Below are 22,900 nucleotides of genomic sequence, written 5' to 3'. Positions count from 1 at the left end.
ATCGCTCTATTGTATGCGTCTTCATACGATGTAGGTGGAACGATTTTCATCTTTTTTCGGAGGGAATGCTTTAGTCCCTCCATGAACCATCGCTTTTTCAACCCATCTGCTGGTTGATTCTCCATTTTTCCTAATAGTTCCTTCAGCCGCTGACTATAGGCTCGAACAGTCTCGTTCTTGTTCTGCTTCGTTCCATAGATCTCAGTGACTATTTCGTTATCATCTCTCAGGAGGTGGAACTCTATCCCAAACTCCTTCAGGTCGGGCCATGTGCCGACTTTGGCCTTATCCATGTCTGAGTACCAGTCTATGGCCACTCCCCTTAAAGTTGTTGGGAACTGTGTTACCCATTCGTTTTGGTCGGTAACACCATTCGCTGACCATATGGTTTCGCACGTTCAACAATGGTAGACAGGATCTTCCTTCCCGTCGCCATTGAACTTCGGCAGTTTCTGTTTACTAGCCATCCCACCACTCGATCTCGCTCCTCTGGTGTCTTGTGTGCTTGTACCTGGTGATCCTCCGCCTCCGCCTCCGCCTCCTGCACCTAACCCTCCACTCGTGGGTCCTCCGGAGAAGGTTGTTGACCCCGAACCGAACAGATTGCCTCCCGTGCGATACCCTTGTGCTCCCTCGGCGCCGTCGGCCGTACCGTTACCTTCGGTCGTCTCCCTCCAGTTGTCCTCCGAAATGGACAAATTCTTTAGTAGGTCTCTGGTAGCATCGATCAACTTTAGATTTCGCCTTGTTTGTTCCACCAACTCTTCGCGACTTCTTACCCTACGGTGGTGGTATTCAGGCGAACTGTAGAGTTCGCCTTCGGCACCCTCCGTGACTCCTAGGTTCCCTTCGGGCAACCCTACGATAGTGTAGAGAGTGTACTTCTCTCCGTCTATCTCTGCCTCCGCAACCTCCGTGACACCTCCTGGGTTCCCTTCGAGCAACCCCTCGACCGGTCATCCCTCGGCAAGCTGCCTTAGCCTACGCCTTCGTTCTACTTGCTGCTCCAGAATCAAGGCCCTCTGAGCGACCTCCCACTCGTCCGTTTTTGCTTTTTTTATTTCTATCTTTATTTAATACATTGGGCATAAATCACTTCCGTACATAGCAAGCACACGCCATGTACACAAAAAAAACTCTTCTTTTTTTTTTTTTTTCCCTTTCGGCCACAATTTATCTCAACATTGTGCCGGGATTATTACAGGATTCAATTTCCCCTTCGGCGATTGTTCCGTGGGCGCGTCGTCGGCCTCTGGGTTCATCTCACCGACAGGTAGGCCCATCGCGTCCGTGCGCCATCCGCGTCTTTCGTTCCCGAGTACGTCTAGGCAACGGCGCCAAATGTTTGCCCTCTCGAGTGAATACTTAAAGCATAAAGTACGTAATGCAGAATAATGCCATAGATATCAGACAAGTATCAAATATGTTATTCCATTCATAATTGTTCCCTTTACAAGTTACATTCCGAAGTATATAAAGATGCCGAGGGGGTGCGAGTGCCAACCGTCGCACCGCAACTACCACCCCTCAGCTGCCAACTAACCAACACAATTACAACTTAATTAACTAGTTTTATTTCCGTGTACAATATTGCCGCCAACACCATTCTCGTCAATTCCTAGGTGAGTCCAGGCAAGTCCTTGGACTTGCTACCCTGGCCTGGACCCAGCGAGTCCTGATGCCAAGATTCGGCCGACGTCAACCCAATTGAAAAAAAAAAAACTTTTTAAAACTAGTTTTAACTTGCTTTTTTTTCACTTATATTTTCTTCTAAGGGCTAAACGTCATCTCATTTCATTCTACTGAAAAAATACGAGGAGAAGAGTGAGTTGTGAGGAAAAAGAAGAGTGCATAATAGGGCAACCAGCAAGGAGGAGGACCAAAATTTCTTCAACAAATCACATTGGGGCAGTGTAATACTTGCATTTGGTGCATCAAGAGCTTGTTAGAGAGGATTGGAAAGAGGTTGCATTTAATTTCAACCTTGTTCTAAGAGGTAAGATTGAATTTTTTTGGTTTCTTTAGTGTTTTATAAGCAAAATTTACATTGTTTTTTTTAAACATTTGTGTTCATTTTCTTTCGAAGAAATCAGCAAACCCTACCATGTAGATTGTTTTTTTTTTCAAAACTTAAAGAAACCAGCAAACTCTACAATGCACATTTTTCATGTTTAATGTACATTGTAGGGTTTGCTGGTTTCTTTAAGTTTAAAAAAAACAAAAACTACATGGTAGGGTTTGCTGATTTCTTTGAAAGAAAATGAATACAAATTCTATTACATTGTTTTTTTTGTATTAGTTTGTAATTTAACAATGCACTTTCTAGGGTCGATAAATGCAACTAATCAAGGAGATATTACTTTTTCGGTTTTCCATCCCATAAGTTAATAGCAAGAATCAAAAGTCACAAGTTTGGAAATTCAAAAATAGTTTGTATCCCTTAAATGGATAATGTTATTGCACTGCACAGGAAATATATTTATGTATGTGAAAATAGCTTTGCAAATTTTTTTTAAAAAAAGAAGAGACTGATGGATAGCACCAGCCCACATCTAAATGTAATTTCCTTTACCTGAATCTCATCAAAACAGAGGACAGATGCCCCTTCCATATTACTGTCTTCTCCAATGTTCAGAAGACTGTCTGCTGCAGTAGAAAGAATATTGTCCAGATGTAGCTCTTGTTCATATTTATCCTGTACAGATAGCCATTCTTTCACGGTCCCTTCAAATGGAAGGTTTGCAATCCAACCAGAAAATCTTGCCTGTAGATTTTGTTCATATTTTTGACTTTGCCAAATCTTGTGCATACGAGCATGAACATCAAGCATTGCCTGTCAAAGAAAATAAATTAGCATACAATCATCTTAGCATTAAGATATAATCTCACAAGCATTGCTAGCACATGGAAACATTTTACAATCTAAAATATCTATTTAGATAAGCATATGATCATCTGATCCTTTGGATACAAGCTCACGAATATTGGTAGCACACTAAAACATTTTGTAACATGAAATATCTGTTTATCTTGTAATTCCAAATCTGATAGTGAGGGCAACATATTGCTGGCACTTAAAACAGAAACTTGGGTGTTGAAACATAACAATTGAGAGAATGACATAGCTTTGAATGATTGCACCTTCAAATAAAGCTATCTTTGAAACAAACATATCCAGAAAATAAATGTTAATAAAGAACCATCAACAATTCCCACTTTATGTTGCCATTTGCGAAGAGGAATAAGAAGAGATATGTGTAACCGGCAAAGAATAAATAAATATGTTATAGTCGGCTAAGTAATAAATAATTTTTTTTTGTATTTGCGGTGGTAGTCCCCGACCAATGGTTAGTTGTCGGTTGGTAGTTACCGACAGTTCGTAGCCTTAACCAACATTGGTCTACTATTTATATGCCCTGCTTGTTCATAGTCAGCGACTGCTCTCATGTTATTTTGTAATTATTGCATATCTAAGAATTTATAATAAAGCCATACTTTCTGGAAATGTTGCAAGTTAATTATATTCCTATGTTTTGTAACTCTATATTTCCATTTACTCTATATCTTGTTAAAGTAGAATCAGGAGTAAATATTTGGCAGCATTGCCGATATGAACTTTGGCCAAACATAACTCACAGATGAGAATCATAGCATTCTAATGGGCCATACCCTTAATGAACAGTACAAGCCCATGAAGAACGAGAGGATCAATTCACACAAGACTTGATAAATCTCTAAGACATCTTGTTAAGAGATTACGTTCAGAGGGAAGCTCTCGCCAGGGAGGTCCCTTAGGGTACTATCTTAGATAATGAGGAGGTTGATTGTCTCCTACAAAGACTGCCAAGGCTTATCGCACAGCACTTCATCATCCTTCAAGACCTTTGCGAAGAGAGGTATTGAGAGCAACAAAGGCAACAAATATTGCAACGATACAAGGAAAGGAACCAATGGTAAGAGGAAGAACACGATACCACTAGAATACGAACCCTCATGAATTAATGCCCATGCAACCAAATAAAGGCAAAACACAAATCCCAAGAGGTTAAGAAGTGACAGAGGGATCAGTGAGAAGATTTCTTTGATCGAGATGACAAAGCGAACAACAAAGGACATTGAGAAGAATTGCTGACAAATCTGAAAGCCCAAAGAAAAATTGTCAACAAAAATCGTAGCCAAAAAGAAAGGCAAACATCCAATGAAGAGAGTACACAATGTACACAAAGTGAATGGGAGGAAGTTGCTAGACACTTACCACTCTCAAACAATGTACACGAAGATCTTGCTAACCAAGTAGACAATACGTCCATACAAGCAACATTGGACGACGAGAAAGAAGCAAACCCCAAACTAACCAATATATTCACAAATAACATATGCCACATTGAGAGGTTGTTCATCTTGGAGAAACCGAGAATTGGAAGAATCAAACCAAAGACCCCCAAACGAAGGGAGTGCGGGAACAAGTCTAAAGATATCTTGAGTGCAAGGGATGTTAACGGAGAAAGTGTAGAGGACTAGTACATGGCCTAGAGTGCAAGTCGGGCACCAAGAACGTCTAGGTCAACACAATCTCACCAAGTCCAACACACAAGGACACAAATAGGTGAGATATATGGTGTGTAGTTGGCAGTTCATGCCATGTTTTCGTAAATAAATATTTTGTTCGGCGAAGTGTTAATTATGTAAGTCTTAGTCCGCTATGTTATGTAAGTCTTAGTCCACTATGTTATGTAATTCTGTAATTTGTTCCTGATGGGTAGTTGTATTTGGCAATTCTTGGTGATTGGTAATATTAACCAACTGCCAAGTAGTATTTATGCACTCATTTTGTTGTATAAGGAACCAGTTCTGGATTGTACACATTGCATATGATAATGAATGATACATCTTTTTGAAAACTATATTGTACATGGCATTGTTATACTCAATTATTCTATGTTCTGCAAATGATAGTTTCGTTTACTCTACATATTAAATAGTAAGTTCCCTACAAAAGTAAACATTTTGGCACCATTGTCGATACGAAGCCTGGAGATCTAAGTCAAAGGTAGACAATATGGCAACAAGCAGCATGGCAATATAATGGGCCAATTGTGTATCTGAATCTGAAAAGGAAAACATGATAGAGAACGAATTGATGCAAGAGCTAGTATACTTGTGGGAATCATCCGTCAACCAATATGTTCAAAAGGAGGCCCTCCAGCAAGAGGTCCCTAAGAGCACCATCTGAGATAGACTCACAGTGAATGGCACAATCAACCATCCCCTCCAAAGACTACCAAGGTTATTAGCACGAAACTTCATTGCCCTTTGAGATCTTTGGGAGGAAAGGAACCGAGAGCAACATCAACGGCGGATGTTACAACAATACGCGGAAAGGAACCATTGGGAAGAAGAGAGTGATACAAACAAATTTTGTACCTCCAACAATTAATGCCCCTATGGCCGCACAAGGACAAAACACGTACTATAAACAGCCGAGAGGAGGGAGAGGGATCAATTTGTAGATCTCTCTAGCTTAGAGAGCAAAGTGAACGATGACGATGGTTGCAGATAATCATTGAGGAATCGCAAAGTCTACCAAGAAGTAAAAGTAGAAATGTCAACCATAGCCCAAAGCGGTCGAAACAATCCAGCAACATGTTGGTTGCAAATTTTGTACACTTGGGAAAATATACAAAATTGTAGTTTCAACCACAGTGTGTGAGTAAAACTCTCCTAACTAAGGGAAGGCTCCCGCTATCTATCTAATACTAGAAACTAAAATAGGATGGAACAGCAGTCTTTCTTATTTCTTCAAGAAAGCCAATATCCTTTTCTCTTCACAGAAAAGTGATAGCAATTAAATATAAACAGCAGTAACAACTTCAAAATAAATGAGAGAAAGGAAATGAAGTTTCCTAAAAGCTTAAAGACTTCCGTCACTTCCTTCGGGACGGGGCAACGATATCAAGCTCAAAGTCTTGAATATGTGAAGTCCTATCTACTCTTTCCTATACTAATGCTATCAAGAACAAATTATAGCAGCACAAAGACTAAAATACCTTATTCTTTTCTACGTAAAACAGTAAGAAGTAGTACAAGCTAAAAGACTCACAGCTATTTCTTACGAAATCTACTCTCAAACACTCTTAAGAACAAGTGTAAGCACAAAATCTTACAGCTCCTTTCAAAAGAATATTTACTCTAATTTGGGTTAATCTCCAATACTTGCAACTCAAAGACTGCAAATCAGATTTGATTAAGCTCTCAAAGAAACACTTGCAAGAAAGGTAATATGGAACACAAACTCAAGAATGTAGCACAAAGACTCAAAGCTTGAGCAATTTTCTTCTACTCCTTTCAATTTTTCAATTTACACATGAAAGCTCAAAGACTTCTTTGCTGTAAATTTGGCAGAGTTTTTGCTTGCTTTCCAAAAGATATCAATTACAATAGACCCCCTCAAGTATTTATAGAAAAGGAGTCTTGAGAAAAAAGTGGAAGGATCCTAACTAACTTGAGAGATTCTCTCAATCACCAAGACTTATTCAATAACTAACTATGACTTATTCCAACTACAGTCCTAATTGAACACAACTTGTAGTTGTTTTACATGTAATTACAAAAGTGCAAGTAAAGACTTGACTTGCAATTTACAAAATGTTTTTACATGTATCTTGTCAAAAGAAAAAACTACAAATAAGAGATTACAATTCTGGAAAAATGCAACTAAGTGTTGAAAAACACTTAAGTTGCATAGTGAGAAGACATGAATCCTTCGAACTTCTAGATGATTATTTGCAGCTCATAAAGATCCGGTTCATTGGTATTTTTGGCCACAATCATGTTTTTCACAATAACATCGCTGCAACGAAAGATTGTGGCATTATTTCTCTCAAAGGAAGACTGGATTTCCCGCAAGTAAGCTTGATAAGTCACTAAGGCTTGAATGGATGCTGCTGAAAATGATTCACTTTTCCACTCTTGACAGATCTTCCACTGCAGATCAGAGAGAACCTTTTCTTCTGCCAATAATTCCCCATCATGGCCCATGATGTTGCAAGAAGCTTTCTCACAATGAGAGATCATATCCTGAAAAACTTCCATTCGCAGCCTCATAGCATCATCAATGTCTTCAATAAGTGACTTAAGAACAAGGGCTTTGATCTCCAAGAACTCTTGATATTCCAAGTACACAACTCTTGAAGGCATTACCTGATGTTCTAGAAGAACACTTAACTTTTGTTGAGGAATTTAAGCCAAATAGCCAAATTGTCTTCTACCTTTTCAAAGTTCCGTTTGAAAGTATGAGAAACTTGGTTCAATTGTTCTTCAATGGTCTTCAACTTGACCATCATTTGGAAAACCTCCTTCAAGATTTGTGCACATAGATTATGAAGCTAATCAATCCAAGATTCCAACACTTGTACCTTTTGAGCAGCTCTCTCAACTCCCTGAATTGATTCTCGTGCCTTAGTAGAACTTGAAGGATTACTCACTTCACCAGCAGGTTTTGTGATAATAGCTACAACAAGTTGCCTATTGTCCTCTTCTAGCTTGTCTTTCTTGGCTAGAAGCTCATCATAGCGTTGTCCTAGTGAAGCTACAGAATATTGGGCATCATGCTTTACTACCTCATGCATTTGCTTACCCAATTCTACCCTTGTGACTTTGTAATCAGTAGCTGACATCTCTTCATGTGGCTTATCTACAAGAGGTTCAACAATTTCAGCCACCTTCATCTTATTACCATCAACTGTTACCCTTGCAATTGTTTTGGCTCTTTTAGCAACCTTGGGCCTAGATTGCTTAAGTTGCTCGTAATCAAAGGCATCAGGAGAAATCTACTGCTTCTTCCTCTTGGGTGTGAATGAACTAAGCCATGGAGGTAAAGCCATCAACTCTCCTTCAGTAGCAGCTGCAAGCAAAGTAGAAGCGGTTTTTGTTTGAGCAACCCCGGTCATCCTGAGGGAAGTATCTGTCTGGATGGCAACCATGGCTTGCTTGATAACCACAGGACATGAAGTTTGTTTCATAAACTCCTTAAAGCTAGAAGTAGAGGTATCAATCTCCGATAGATGAATGCATGCAGGAGTATCCTCGAAAATTTCCAGCAGTCTCTCTCGTTGATGATCAAGAGGTGGCTCAACTGCTGAAATAGGGACGGCATTCTGATGAGACTCCTCCACTATTATGTCAGGAGGAGATAGAGCCAGCTCCATGGAAACTGAGGAGGGAATCTCATGAGGTGATTCTGAAGCTAGTGACTTAGGAGCATCAACTAATTGTTGTCCTTCTAGATCATCAGGATCGATCACATGAACGTGAAGTCAGGACTTTTCTTTCCTACGAATTGTCCCCTTCTCAGGAGGAAGTACTATTACCCAATTAACCCGTAATTTGATCCTAGTACCTAAAGATGAGGCACCTTCCTTATTGTCAATCTGAATCTCAAACTTACGTCCAAGAGGCCTCGTAGAGTCGTATTATTTTCCAACCTTGATCTTGATGAGTCTAATACCATTACTTTTGAGCCAAGTATTAGTGTTAGCTAAGATAGGCTGAAATCTTTCAAGAATGGAAGTGCATTCTTTATGTGACCACTGGATTAAAGGAAGTGGTGCTTCCTCAACCCTTCGTGAGACATACTCTGGATCAAGCACATTCCCAACACCAATCATTCCTTGCCGAATGTCCACCAGATTCAGATCAATAACCTGCTCAATAGTAAGCCTACAGTAGTCCATCTTGAGAACCTCCATTTCTATATGGTGATCTACCCAGATATCCTCAATACAATGCACATGTATGAAGGACTTTTTGATCTTTTCCTTCATACCCCAGTAGTCAAAATCTGCCCTGGATTTAAACCTTTTGAGTTTAATCTCCTGCATCTCAGTCTCCATAGCTTTCGCTTTGACGGATGTGACAAGAGAATACCAACCAATCTTTAATGGGTTAGCTATAGAAATACCCATCCCGACTTCATGTTTGACAAATTGATGAGCCTGCACAACCATGATCTGTCTTCCCAACTCCATAAGAATGATCTTATCCGTCGCGTAGGAAGCATGTATGGCTGCCCGCTATAGCATCCGACTCTCATATAAGTAAAAGTCGGGAATTGAAGAAACAAGCACCCATACTGATTCACTCTTTCCCATGCTTCATCTGACACCATTCTGTTCTTTAGAGTCTTGTTAAACTGGCACATGAAGTAACCAAAGAATGCATCTTGAACCCTTCTAAAATGTAATCTATTGGGTCTCAAAGGCAGTTGATCATAATATTCCCACACACGTATGAGCAAGCGATAACCCTTGGTAGAAAGACCAAGGAAATGTCTGAGTGATGTTGCCAAATACACTAAGTATGAATTCATGTAGAAAGTCATGGTAGTAGGGACCACTACAAGTTGTTCGCACAAAGCATCACTAATAATCTCTCCTCATGATATATGATGGGACTGCATTATGAACATGCTAAATTGATACATCCAAGGCTCAAAAACATTAGTGTTCAAGACCCATCAACTTGCTGAGGAGAGTAATGATGTCTCTTATTTCCCACTTAAAGTCACAATGGTACAACTTAGCCCACCTCGTGAAGGCGGCTCGTGGCTCATGAATCAACCTGTTAATGTGGCGTTTGTAGTCCTTTTCCCTCTTAAAATAGTACTCAGCTGCACTATCCTTCGAAATTTCCATATAAACAAGTGTTGGTGGTATTTTGAAGACTTTCTCAATAGTATCCGCATCAAGGCAAATTATTGCCTCACCATCATCATTTCTAATGGTTCTTGTCTCCTTGTCGAAGCGATGGGCGCAAGCGAGAACAAATTCAAGTTCTAGGGCAGCTACTGGAAAAGAAGATGCATGATGAATGTGGCTGTCCAACAACCTCTGCATGTTGCTATCGTGCGGATCCTCCACCCTCTTAATTAATTCTGACATGTCAATATGCCCTATCTCCATATCCTTGATATGATCCAAAGGAGAGGAAACTTGTGAAGGTGAAACTTCATTCTGGTACTTGTCATATTTATACTTCATCTTCTTCGGAATGGGAGATGATGGCAAATCTAACATTAAACGATAACCTGGTATGCTGCGATGAAGACTTAAAAGTGTTAAGGCAACATCATAATCAGCTGCAACTAACATTTTTCCATCTTCAAATGGGTAGAACTCCAGCCCTTGCACTTCACAACTTTGTGAGAGAAAGATGGGAAATAAATGGGAATGCTGGAAACTTGACTTTGACCAATTTCGGATCTTGGGGAGGATTTTACAAGTATACAAGTGGGGAAGAACAAACATGCAATCGGACTTTTAAAACCCAAATGCAAGTATACTTGTAAAACGGAAAATGAAGAAATGAGTGAAAAATGAGATTCGGACATGTGGGAAATGATGTGAACAGAAAGTACGGATACAGGCAATATGGATAGATAACAATGGGAAGATTTTGGGAATGTCATTTTCAAGAAAATGAAAAGAACTTTCAACATGCAATCCGGTTCTAAAAACCCGATTTTGGAAAAATGGGTATTTTTTATCTTTGCAACTTGGAATTTCGATAAAAGATGGTTAAAGTCTTACAACCATAAGGGAAGATTAATTATTTTCATCCAACTTGTAATTAGGATTTAAAATCCCGAATACAAGTAAAGAGGGAAAATGGGGAAGAACAATGTAATTCACAAATTGCTTTGCAAAGGGGAAAATCTCTCTCACAAAACCAATTTTTAGGGCAAAACCAACCTATACAAATTTACAACTAGAATGGAAAAACAAAAAAACAAGAAAATGGAACAAGAAGAAAAGAGAACATACCTTGCTTCAATCCGAAATGCCTCTTCAAAAGATATAAACAATCTTTGAATGAAGAAGACAATCTCTTAAATAAAAAAAGATTCCAAAACCCTTGCCACGTTTTTCCAAACTCGGATTTGGAGAATAACAGCGAAAAGTGTTTGAAGATGCAAGAAAATAGGTTGAAATTCTATCCAAACCCCAAGCCTAGGTGAAGGAAGCAAAAACAACTTAGGGGAGAAGAGATTCGTGGCACTTGAATCAACCAAAACGTGGCTTGGAAGAATCACGTGTTTGCTGCAAACTCGCCTTCAAACCAGCAAATGAATATCCCTAATGGCATGAAAAGAGTTTGCATATGCATGAAAATAGCATGAGAATCCAAAACGCCTCTTCTTCCTAAAAAATCTCCACAAAATTTGTTTGAAATCTTCAACAAATCCACCTTCTTGGCTAGTCGGGTTCTTGGAAATGAAGAACAAGTTTCAATTTTGCATGCAACAATGAAAATCGGGTTTTTGACTTCATATTACATGTTTAAAATGTCACTTTTCATTCCACAAGGCAAAATCGGGTTTTAAAAACCCTTTAGCAAGTTTAAAATGCCTTTATTTTCACTCATGAAGCAAATCGGGTTTTTAAAACTCAATTGCAAGTTATAAAATGTCACTTTATTCCCATTCTAGACAAAATCGAGTATTTGAGAGAGAAAGACAAGTTATAATAACTTGTAAAGGGGAAAATAAAATCCCTTCAACAAGTTTTAATAACTTAACACATGTAATAGGGGAATAAAATCTCCATTACAAGCAAAAACACTAAAATAGGAATTTTAAAAAAGAATTTACAAGTGACTTTTTAAATTTGCAATTTAAAATTAACTTGTAACTTATCCAAAAAATCCCTATTAAGACTTAAAAAGCCAAAACGCATCAAGGGGGAAATAGAAAGTAAGTTACAAGTTCTTTTTTCATAAAGTGCACTTGTAACTTGTTAAAAATTTCCCTACGAAGACTTAAACAAAGGAAAACATTAAAACTTGCAACTTAAGGAAAATTTCCCTCCTGCAGTCACAGAGAAAAAACCCAAAATTGAAGGAAAAACATAGAAAACGAACCCAGAATGCGATGAAATTTGAAACGTGGTTCGAGGATGGACTAAGGATTAAGCCAGTCCAAGGGCGAAGCAAAATTCTGCCTTGGGAAGTGTGCCATATGTTGACGTGTCTAAAGTCACGGAACTACGACTTCATTCGCCAACGCAGAATAGAAATGCTAAGAATCCTATCCTCTCTTGAGATAAGGAAATCCCTAATGCTGTGCTAATTTGATCAATGGGGATGACCTCAATGTTTCGGTTGTCAGGTCTTGACTGCAAGATAGCTTAGTAGTTGATGTGATTTGCTGGGAACACAAAGGGACTTACGATTTTGCAACTTGCTGGTCTGCTGCGATTATCGGACTGCAAAATAAAATCAAAAGAGAAGGGATAGGAGATCTAAAACTAACAAGACTGGTATGCGGGTAGACGAATTCAACATTACCAATCCCTACTTGGCCAGAATAGCTCACAACCTTGCATGAATGGTGCAATCTTCAAGGGGACTTGGAAGATTCAGACTGCAAACGCACGGCTAAGCACCCAATTCTGGCGCAGCTCAGATAGACACTTGCAATTGAACTAAGCACAATTCAAAGGCTCGGGTTAACTATACAAAAGGATACACAATCAGTATATCCTCAACGGTATGAGCCTGAATCGATCAAATACCTGCACAGCCAAAACAAAAAAATCTATCTAAAATGTTGAAAGAAACCATGCAAACAGGATTAAAACAAGACAATAAACACCAAATCAATGTCTATATATTGATTTCAGCTGCCTATTACAACAATTTATGCAGCATCTCTATGTTATTCCTCTAATCTAACCTATTCTAACTTCTAAAATCTAACTCTCTAACAATCTGTCTAACCCTTTCCAAAAGAAAAGGCCTCTGCCCTTTTATAGATCTTTACAATATGAATCAGAGGCTAGGATGGATTGCATCCAAGGGTCCTGATCTACCTTCCAGAAGCTGGCAGCTTTAACCCATGCCCATTAAACTCTTAGTCATCTATCCAATAACTATCCTCAACTGCCTACAGTTGTTTGGGTTCAATTTGGGTCTATTCGGTAGTTGAACATAACTGTCCTGTGCCCCCTTTTTGTTTCAAAATATCTTAAGTCGGGCCCACAAGCAGTTTTAAATTTAAACAATTTCAGTTTTCCCAACTGAATTTCTGGAATTAAATCCAGCTGTGCATTTCTGAAGCATACACTTGCAGCATTTGGAGTGTTCTTCGGTCTTAGGTCCCGGTGGCAGACTTTAGTTTGTTGTTCAGCGGCACACTTCCCAATGCTCGATTCAAATCTCGCACTCCTGCAGCGCGTTCTTGCATCTTCTTCGTCAGCTTTCAGCACCTGGCCTTGATTGCAATCCTTCTTCGATTTGCATTTCAATCTTTTCTCCTAGTTCTCTGGGATGACGTCCTGTGAACAATCAATTTCATTTCAATAAATCAATTTGAAAAATTAATTAATATTAAATTTTAACGTATGGCTTGAGAAGCTCTTTGTGAGATGTATCTTTTGAATGTTCTCGCTTTCTTCTCTGGGAATTCAAGACCTTTAGGCAAGTTGAGGGATTTTGTTTCGAGTTAAGGCCACTTCTTTTGAATTCATTAGGGCTTTAGGATTAAAATGCGTGAGTTCTCACTTAGTTGACCCCTTGGCAAAACTTGACTCTTCAGCCAAATTGCAAACGCCTTTAAAATACTTTCTCCTTTTACCTGGCAAAGTTCGGATTCAACAGGTGAAATTCAAGTTTCATTCAAAATCACGATGTTTGCCCACTCAATTTTCAGGTCGTAGGGGCCTCTTGCAAGATTTTGAATTCTTATTTTGGCCTTATAGGGCAATTTTGACTTGGAACGACTCTTCCTCTATTGTTTTCGGGTTATTTGACTATTTTGCAAGTTTGGAAACCTTAAGTTTTCTTGCAAATAAATGTTATCGTGCGATTTTACTTGCTTGGTTATTTGCTTTGATTTCATGAATCCTCGGCTTCCTTAAACTTTTTTGCGTGAACTTGATGATTTGGTCATTTTCGGCCTATAAAGACAAAATGTAAATGTTAAAAAGCCTTTCCACCTTTTACGATTTTCACCGTTTGACAATTTTTGGGCTGGAGAGACCATTCTTTGCAAGCTTGTAAAGTGAAGTCCTCCCTTATGACATGCATTTTCAGGTTAAATTGATAAAATGCAAACTTCGCGATTTATAAAAAATGACACTCTTCCCTATTATCGGGGTAAAACCACTTTTGCAAATGTTAAAGTTTATTGTTTTACATCATTCTAGCGATTTTTGGGTAGAAAAGACTATTTGCAAACTCAAAAAAGCGCCTTCATCAATATATTTCGCAATTTTTATGATGCTTGCCCATTTTCGGGCTGGAATGACTATTTGCAAACTTTAAAACTTAACTTCTTTCATTTTCGGATAAAAATGTCATTTTGCAAAGTTTTCTAAATATTCACTTTGTGCAATTTTAACTTATAAAACATTTTCGGGATACTTGAGCCGATTGCGAGACTTTGTCATTTGATATTTTTGGCTTAAAGATAGACTTCGGGACTTAGGGTTTAACCTATCCCTTGGAATTAGCGATTTAAAACCTGGAATTTCTGGCTATGAAGCCGATTTTACAAACTCCGAGCTTGCTCCGTTTTCCTTTTCGGCTCATGGATCATTGCGAGGTTGTCCTTCTTGCCTCTTAAAATGCGATTTTTAATAGACTTTCAGCTACTGAAAGGTTTTGAAACTTACTTTTTTGACCTGTGGAGGGGATTTCGAGAGCCTCATATCACATTCGGCTTAGGAGGAAACTTCGCGAAAAAGAGAATATTAACCCTCTTTTTGGCCTATGAACGTGTTTTGCAAAACTTAGTTTGCATTTCGCTCCTCACGTGATTTCTCTTTTTCAGCCCGAAAGGGGGGTTTTGAAAATGGTTAAGTTTGAACGCCTTTTCTTATTTTCTTCCCCCTCCGCGATTTTGGGCTTCTCTCACAATTAGCTCCTAATGCAATTTTCGGGGTTGGAGTTTGCAATTTGGCCCTCAAGGCCGAATTTGGCTTCAACGGCATTTGACTTGGGCTTTCTACTGCTAAGATCTCAGAGACGGGGGTCCCCATTTGCAAAGAATGGGGACAAGGTGTGCTTTACGCACAAAACTAAGTAAAATTTTCATTTTTTGACAAGAATTTTATGTAATGGTCCATCATTTTTTAAAACAAAAACGAGGACAACACAACAAGGGCACAACACCTTGTACATATAGTGAGGGGGAGGAAATTATCAAAAACCTACCACTCCCTATCAAATGAAGATCTTGCAAATCAAGCAAACAACCAGTCCGTACTGTCAATATCAGACGAAGAGGACGAAGCAAACTCTAGGACCGAGTATGTAGAGAGTAACTTGTTTGTACAATCCATATGCAGTGAACGGGGCGAAGGAACCTCGAGAATGAGGTTGCTGAAATATTTGAGAATAATCAGCACCACATCTAAAGCCTATCTATAGCAAAGGAACCAAGAATAAGGGGACCCACGCCGAAGGCCCAGGGGAGTAGGGAGTCCAAAAACGAGGAACGTAACCAAGGTGCAGGGGACGCTAGGGACGAACATGTGGAGGACTTGAGCATAGTCATGAGTGCAAGTGACGCACCAAACATTGTCAGCAAAAGAATCCAACCACGTCCTAGGCACAAGACACATAACAACTGAGGAAGATGATGATTCCTCGATAGAGTTCGAGTATCGAGAGGCAAAAAATCCCCAAATTTACAGGGAATAGATCTAAGGACCTATTGTGACATATTCACACATCGCCCCATTGCAAATGGGGACCCCTACTTTTTTTGCCTTCTAGGGTTTGTTTTCTTGGTCTTTTAGGGTTTTGTCTGTTAGCCTTTGCAGGATGAGTGTCGCCAAGGGGATCACTGGATAGCACGCTTTGCCTAAGTCAGGGAGTGGTTGAGCAACTTCGGCTAAGATATGGAAGGAATGAATCAAGGATCTAGCCTAGGACAAAGTCAACCCAATTTGAGGGTGAATTGAGCCTAGACTGGGAATTTCGCTCCTGACCCTTCCAAAGAGTCCAGAGCGAAATTCATGTAAAACCCTATTTTCCACAAAAACTGGAGCTATATGTCAACCTAAAGGAGAAATTTGCATGATCATGAGGAAAGGAGGCCTAATGAAGATTGTCCAAAGTATGACGAGGAGAAAATATGTGAGAAATTGGCTCAAAGGGTGAATTTCGCTCCTGACCCTTCCAAAGGGTCCAGAGCGAAATTCATATTTCCTCTATTTTGCTTCTTAGCTTGACCAAGTTAGGAGCTTCTAAGGCATGGTTTGGTAGGTTTTGGTACATATTGCCTTGAAGAGGAATTTTTGGACCTCAAGATGATGAAAGCTAGCCTCAAATGAGGATTTCAATCCTGACCCTTCCAAAGGGTCCAAAGCGAAATCTTCCCTTTTGCCTTCCTTTGGCCTTAAGGCCTAGTTCGACCTTGCCTAGACCCAATTGGATGGAGGAATATCTTGATAGTGAAAGAAGGAAGTTGATTTGATCAAGTTTGGTGGAGAATGAAGTGAACCTAAGTGAGAAGCTGGCCAAGATTAGGAATTTCGCTCCTAACCCTTCCAAAGGGTCCAGAGCGAAAATCCTTATGCACCTTAATTTATCACTTGTCAAGACCAGTTTCATATTTCCTTAGGCATGTTTGGGGGTGTCTTCACATGTCCTAACCCTAGGAGGTGAGTAAAGTTGGATGAGGTGAAGAGTTTAGCCAAAGAACAAGATTTTCGCTCCTGACCCTTCCAAAGGGTCCAGAGCGAAATTCTTGAAAGCACTCATTTTTCCTTTAGCAAGAGTCAAGACCAAGGTGGAGATGCATGAGGAAGGATCTATGTTTGCCTCCCAAAGAGGATGAGAGTTGCAAAAATCAAGAATCAAGGTCAAAACATGATTTTCACTCCTGACCCTTCCAAAGCGTCCAGAGCGAAAATCCTTATAACTCCTGTTTTCCTCCTTATTTTGGCTAGGCGTTGGCTTGATGGAGGATGAATGGATTTGGCTTGATGGAGGATGAATGGGTATGTTTTTGCCTTGAGAGGAAGTGGGAAGCTTTGAAAAATCAAGATTTTAGCTCAAAAGGAGAATTTTGCACCTGACCCTTCCAAACGGTCCAGAGCGAAATTCCCTATAAACTTCATTTGCTCCCTTGTTTTAGCTTGAAACCTTGCTCCTTTGATGGAAAACGATCTATATTTGCCTCCAAGAGAAAGTTGAAGTTTGAAAAATGAACAATCAAGCCCAAATTGTGATTTTCGCTCCTAAACCTTCCAAAGGGTCCAGAGCGAAAATCAACCTAAGACTCATTTCTTGCCTTATTTGACCAAATTTTGATTTGTAAGGCATCTTGAAGGAAAGAGTGGACATGTTTGGACATTGGAAATGTTTGAAAGCTTTGAAAAAATGAAGGATTCTAGCCAAGAAGGTGAATTTCGCTCCTGACCCTTCCAAAGGGTCCAGAGCGAAATTCCTTGCAAGCCTATTCTTTTGACCTTGTTTTGGTTTAAGATCTTATCCCTTGGGTGAAGAATGATGTTTAATTGCCTCTTGAGGTGATTTTGAGTTGGAGAAATGAAGAATCAAGCCCAAATCATGATTTTCGCTCCTGACCCTTCCAAAGGGTCCAGAGCGAAAATCCTCCTAGACCTCATTTCCTTCCCTATTTGACCAAATTGTGATGTCCAAAGCATGTTGAAAGGGAAAATGGACATGATCTTGCCTTTGAGAGTGTTTGAGAGCATTGAGGAATGAGGGTTTTAGCCAAGAAAGGAAATTTCGCTCCTGGCCCTTCCAAAGGGTCCAAGGCGAAATTGCTTACAAACCTACCTTTTTGACCTTTCTTAGGCTTAAAACCTTGTTCCTAGGGTGAATAGAGATGATATTTTACCTTGCAATGAAGTTTCAACTTGATAGAATGATGATTTTTGGTCAAGAATGAGATTTTCGCTCCTGAGCCTTCCAAAGGGTCCAGAGCGAATTTTCTCAAAACCTCTCTTTGCTATTAACTTTGTGCTAGATCAAGTGTGGGCTAAGGTAAAATCAAGAAGGAGATGTCCCTAAGAGTGACTTCAAGTTGCTAGAAATCATTAAAGTTGAAGGAATTGAACCAAGTCAAGATTTTCACTCCTGACCCTTCCAAAGGGTCCAGAGCGAAAATCCCAAGAGCACCTACTTTCTTTGCAAGACAAGTTAAAATTTTGATTTTTGTGGCCTAGAGAGGAGTGAGGCGATGTGTCCTAAATCTTGGAGGTGAATTGAAGTTGAAAGGATGGAGGAATAACCGTAAAACAGGAATTTCACTCCTGACCCTTCCAAAGGGTCTAGAGCGAAAATCCTAAAATCCACCTATTCCATTTAAATTTGTGCCAAACTATGCCTAGACCAATGTGAGGGATGCCCTTGAGATTGCCCTTGAATTGATTGTTGTCTCCAAAAATGATGATTTTGGGCTAGAGGAAGAAATTCGCTCCTGACCCTTCCAAAGGGTCCAGGGCGAAAATTCTACAATCACCTATTTTTCCTTGCAAAATCAAGTCAAACTTGGGTTGGATGAGAGAAGAGAAGTGTTCCCTTGCCTTGTGAGGTGGATTCAAGATGAAATGACAAAGGAATGAGTCCAAAAGAAGGAATTTCGCTCCTGACCCTTCCAAAGGGTCCAGAGCGAAAATCCTAAAACACACCCTATTTTCAAAGAGTTTGAGTGAATTCAAGACTAGGCTAGATGGGAGAAACTATTTGAAATACCTTGAAAAGATTTTTGACCACAAAAGATGCATGTGTTGAGCTAAAATTGGAATTTCGTTCCTGACCCTTCCAAAGGGTCCAGAGCGAAATTCATCAAAACCACTATTTCCCCATCATGTCAAGACAAGATTTGGATTCCTATGGCATGGTTGAGGTTGGAGTGAGATGTTCTTACCTTATAGGGCGAATTGAGGTAAAGGAAGCGCAAAATGAAGCCTAAAGAAGGAATTTCGCTCCTGGCCCTTCCAAAGGGTCCAAAGCGAAATTCCCAAAATCACCTAGATTGCTCATGATAGAGGTCAAGTTGTGGATTCCTAGCCTTTGGTGAGGAGAAGGATAGCGTATGCTTGCCTTGGAAGGCATTTTGGAGTAGAGACATGGTGGAATTTGTCCAAAAATGCAAAATTCACTCCTAACCCTTCCAGAGGGTCCAAGGCGAAATCCTTTGAAACTGCTATTTTTCACCTTGTTGGGGCCAGGCGAGGAGCTAATTGTGAGGTAATGTTGAAAGGAGGTCTAAATGAGCTAGGAATGCTAAATGAGCTCCTAACCCTTCCAGAGGGTCCAAAGCGAAATTCTGGATAGGACCTATCCCTGGAAAGAGTCTTGAACTAACTTCATTTTAACATTTTCTTTAGAAATACTATGTTGAAATGAATTTATTATGTGTCCTTAATCATCTTTTGGTTTGTCTTGCAGTTAAAAGAAGACCAGGCCAAGACAAGGACGGCCTTCTCCGGTCCAACATCATCAGGGACGACCTCTTCCAGTCTAGCATTTCAAGGAAAGGTACACCATCCATCCTGCACATCGAAGACAAAGGAGGTTAAAGCAAGGGTCCGTTGGAGAAGCAGACAGTTTCAGAAGAGTTAACTAAAGTTAGCTTCTCAGCATCATCAAATTGAATATCTACCAAGTTGCAAGTGTCAGACAAGGTGGCATCCCAGTCATCGCTCCTCCAGTCGGATTGGTCCACCTCAGCATGTCCAGATTCAATGTAACTGACTCATTGAAGATGGCGCAAACTTCGATGTACCTACCCTGGTTATCAATTGGTCGAATATTCCAGAGAAGACGTGTCCAAATAATGCAATTATTTCATTGGCCGGAATTGAGTTTGTTGTAACAAACCCTAATTAGGGTTTTCATTGTAAAATCTCGGCCATTGATCTCAAGTTGATCTCAGCCATCAATTTGTATTGAGGGCGCTATATAAGCCCTAGCTCCTCATTTGTAAAGGCTAATGGTTAGCTAATAGACAATAGTGAGAAAATAGTTGATAGTCTGTGAATAGGTAGTAGAATACCAAATAGAATAGCAATTAGAGTAGACCAGGAAGAGAAGACAAGACATTGTTGCCTTAATTGTAAAGACTTCTTGTTCATTGAAGATATGGTGAAATATGTCGTTTCGTTGCAATATGCATGGTCTCTTGTTGAATCTTCATTTTAGATGATAGATAATTAAATTGAATGAAAGAAGTTGTTGAATGCACCAGTGTGGAATCCGTCTAATCCATACCACTAGCCTCTTACTGATTGTAAGTGCGCCCTGCGTGGTCAACTGGCATAAAATGAGCTTAATCTCAAATCGTTACACGTCTATTGTTCATGCATTAACCTGAATGATGATCAGTATCTAATGGAGTCCGATTTGAATATATTTGAAGCATTCCCCAGAAGATCGCACTGAGTTGGTGTTGAATTGTTCAACTTGATGGTGAGACCCAGCCCAAAAGGACTCCACCTAGTCGTTCATCCATCTTCTCGCATTCTAGGTAGTAGAGTAGACTTCCTGAACCCTGCATCTTTTGCCATTTGTTTGTCTTCCAATTAGTTAATAGGACCTGTGATTCTAGCAAATCAGACGTTTAGGTCGTCAAGTGTAAGTCCCCTTGTGATTCCAACAAAATCACATCATACCACAGAGAGCTTATCCACGAGTAGAGAACTGTTGTGACGTTTTCACACATCGCCCCATTGCAAATGGGGACCCATGTTTTTTGCTCGTTTTGCTCGTTTTCGCTTTTCTTTTTCTAGGGTTTTGTTAGTCAGTCAGTCGTCTGGATTTAGGGTCAACCCCTAGGGTTTTAACTTTTGTCTTTTCAGGCCAAAATCCGATCGGTTTTGGGAGCTTTTTGAATTTCCTTTTCTAGAATGCAAATTTTGAATGCAATGAATTCGCCAGAATGGTCTATTTTCAATTGGAATGTTGATGCAGAGCTTAAATTTGTCTAAGTGTTGAAGATGAAATGTGAATTTTGTCCAATTGAGTAATTTTGACCAAATTTTGACTTTTTTGATATTTGATCCTGGGCATTGGAAATGTTTTGTTTTCGCCTCGTGAAGTGTTAAAATGTAAAAAATCATGTTATTTTGGCCTGTAGGAGCAAAATCGCTCCTGTCCCTCAGTGAAGGACGGGAGCTCGTTTTCAAATATTTTACTATTCCTGCAGGGTCAAGATGAATTACGAATTGGAAGTGATGGAGAAAGGCGAGATCTTTCCATTGAATATAAATTGAAGATTTTCATGAACACAGAAATGCCTCCAGGGGAAAAATCGTTCCTGTCCCTCAGTGAAGGACCGGAGCTACAAATCCAATTTTGCTTTGTCCTTGCAAGATTTTAACGTCTTGACGATGTGAAAAGGTCCAAAGAGGTATATTTTATCAAATGAATATAACTTGAAGTGCTGTCGGGGAGATCAACAGGGTAGCAGGTCCGGCTTGAGTAAGGTCCTGATCCTGAAATTTGGCTAAGTCTGGAATGTCCTGACCTTGAAATTTGACTAAGTCTGGAAACTGAAAAAACCTCCAAAAACTAGATTTTGCAATATAACTCCTGGAGGTCTGAAACCACTCTCAAACATCCTGAAAGTATATATGGAATATAACTTAAAGTATAAAAGCGCTCCTGTCCCTCTCCAAGGGACCAAGGCGAATCGCTCGTGTCCCTCACCAAGGGTCCACAGCGAAAATGCTTAGTTGAGCCATTCCTGACCTTGTTTGGACGAATCGAGACATCAAAGGCATGGTGAAGGACGAAATGAGCATGATAGAACATCCAGACTTGATCAAAAACAACGAAATGATGAAGTTTTTGCCTAGAGGGTCAAATTCGCTCTTGTCCCTCACTGAAGGACCAGAGCGAAATTCTTCATAAGGTACGATTTGGGCAAAGATCAAGTCAACTTTATGTTTGAAGGCAAGGAAGGAGGTCAATCGAACCCGTTGAAGACAAATTGAAGATTATCAAACGTCAACAAAGGACCAAAATGCTTAAGTTCGCTCCTGTCCCTCAGGAAGGGACCAGAGCGATTTTTGTTGTAGATGATTTTCTCACCAAATTTCAATCGATCTCAAGGCATGATTGAATGAAAGGAGGCATTGCGAATCCGTTGAATATAATTTTCGAAGGTGATGAAGTGAAATGAGGCCCACAAGAGCAAAATCGCTCCTGTCCCTCTCCAAGGGACCAGGGCGATACAATAAGTGTGTTGCCTTTTCTTCAAGTTCAAAACCACTCCAAGGCGAAGAACAAGGTGGCAAGGACGTCTCAAGGCATTTCCATCAAGCAACAAGTTACAAAGGTCGTCACATTGAAAGATTTGCACTAAGACTCCCAGTTCGCTCCTGTCCCTCAGGAAGGGACCAGAGCGAAATTTGTATAAAGGCTCTAAATTTTGAAAGTTTATCACGCATCAAGTGATTGAGGAGGATCAAGGGACCACGTTTTACCCAATGAAGACAATGGCAAGTTGAAAAAGGCAAAGACAAGCTCAAAATCTTGAAATCCGCTCCTGTCCCTCAGGAAGGGACCAGAGTGATGTTGAATATATTGGCTAATTCATACAAAAATCACGTTGAGTCAATGTTTTGCAAGGTGATAAAAGGTCTAAGGCGTCCTTCGAAGGTGATATACCAAAGGCTTCAAACATCAAACGATCACCAATTTGTACCAAGAGACTATATCGCTCCTGTCCTTTGGACAAGGACCAAGGCGATTTTTACTAAGACACTCATGTTCCGACAAAATCAAGACAATGCAAGGGTGGGCAAGATCGAGGACGTCCTTTGGAAGGCAATGAACGAAGAACGGAGATCAAAAGTTTGCAAATTTGAGCTAGGACACAAGGATCGCTCCTGTCCCTCTCCAAGGGACCAGGGCGATGATC

The 22,900-nt window shown here is 40.0% G+C and overlaps 1 protein-coding gene across 10 annotated transcripts in view; it reads right to left on the bottom strand.

Moving 5' to 3' along the window:
- LOC131036686 (uncharacterized) overlaps positions 1-22,900 on the bottom strand; it is a 176,255-nt gene that overhangs the window by 99,658 nt on the left and 53,697 nt on the right. For all 10 annotated transcript variants that reach the window (XR_009104131.2, XM_057968643.2, XM_057968644.2 and 7 more), the window contains exon 6: positions 2,573-2,833. Coding sequence is in view for 9 of the 10 variants with exons in the window: in XM_057968643.2 (XP_057824626.2) it covers positions 2,573-2,833 (261 nt within the window). In the remaining variant the exon portion in view is untranslated. The remainder of the gene's footprint in view (positions 1-2,572; positions 2,834-22,900) is intronic.

The sequence above is a fragment of the Cryptomeria japonica genome, chromosome 1 (genome assembly GCF_030272615.1).
Source record: "Cryptomeria japonica chromosome 1, Sugi_1.0, whole genome shotgun sequence".
NCBI classification, from domain to species: Eukaryota; Viridiplantae; Streptophyta; class Pinopsida; order Cupressales; family Cupressaceae; genus Cryptomeria; species Cryptomeria japonica.
This window is presented reverse-complemented; position numbering and strand designations above follow the sequence as displayed.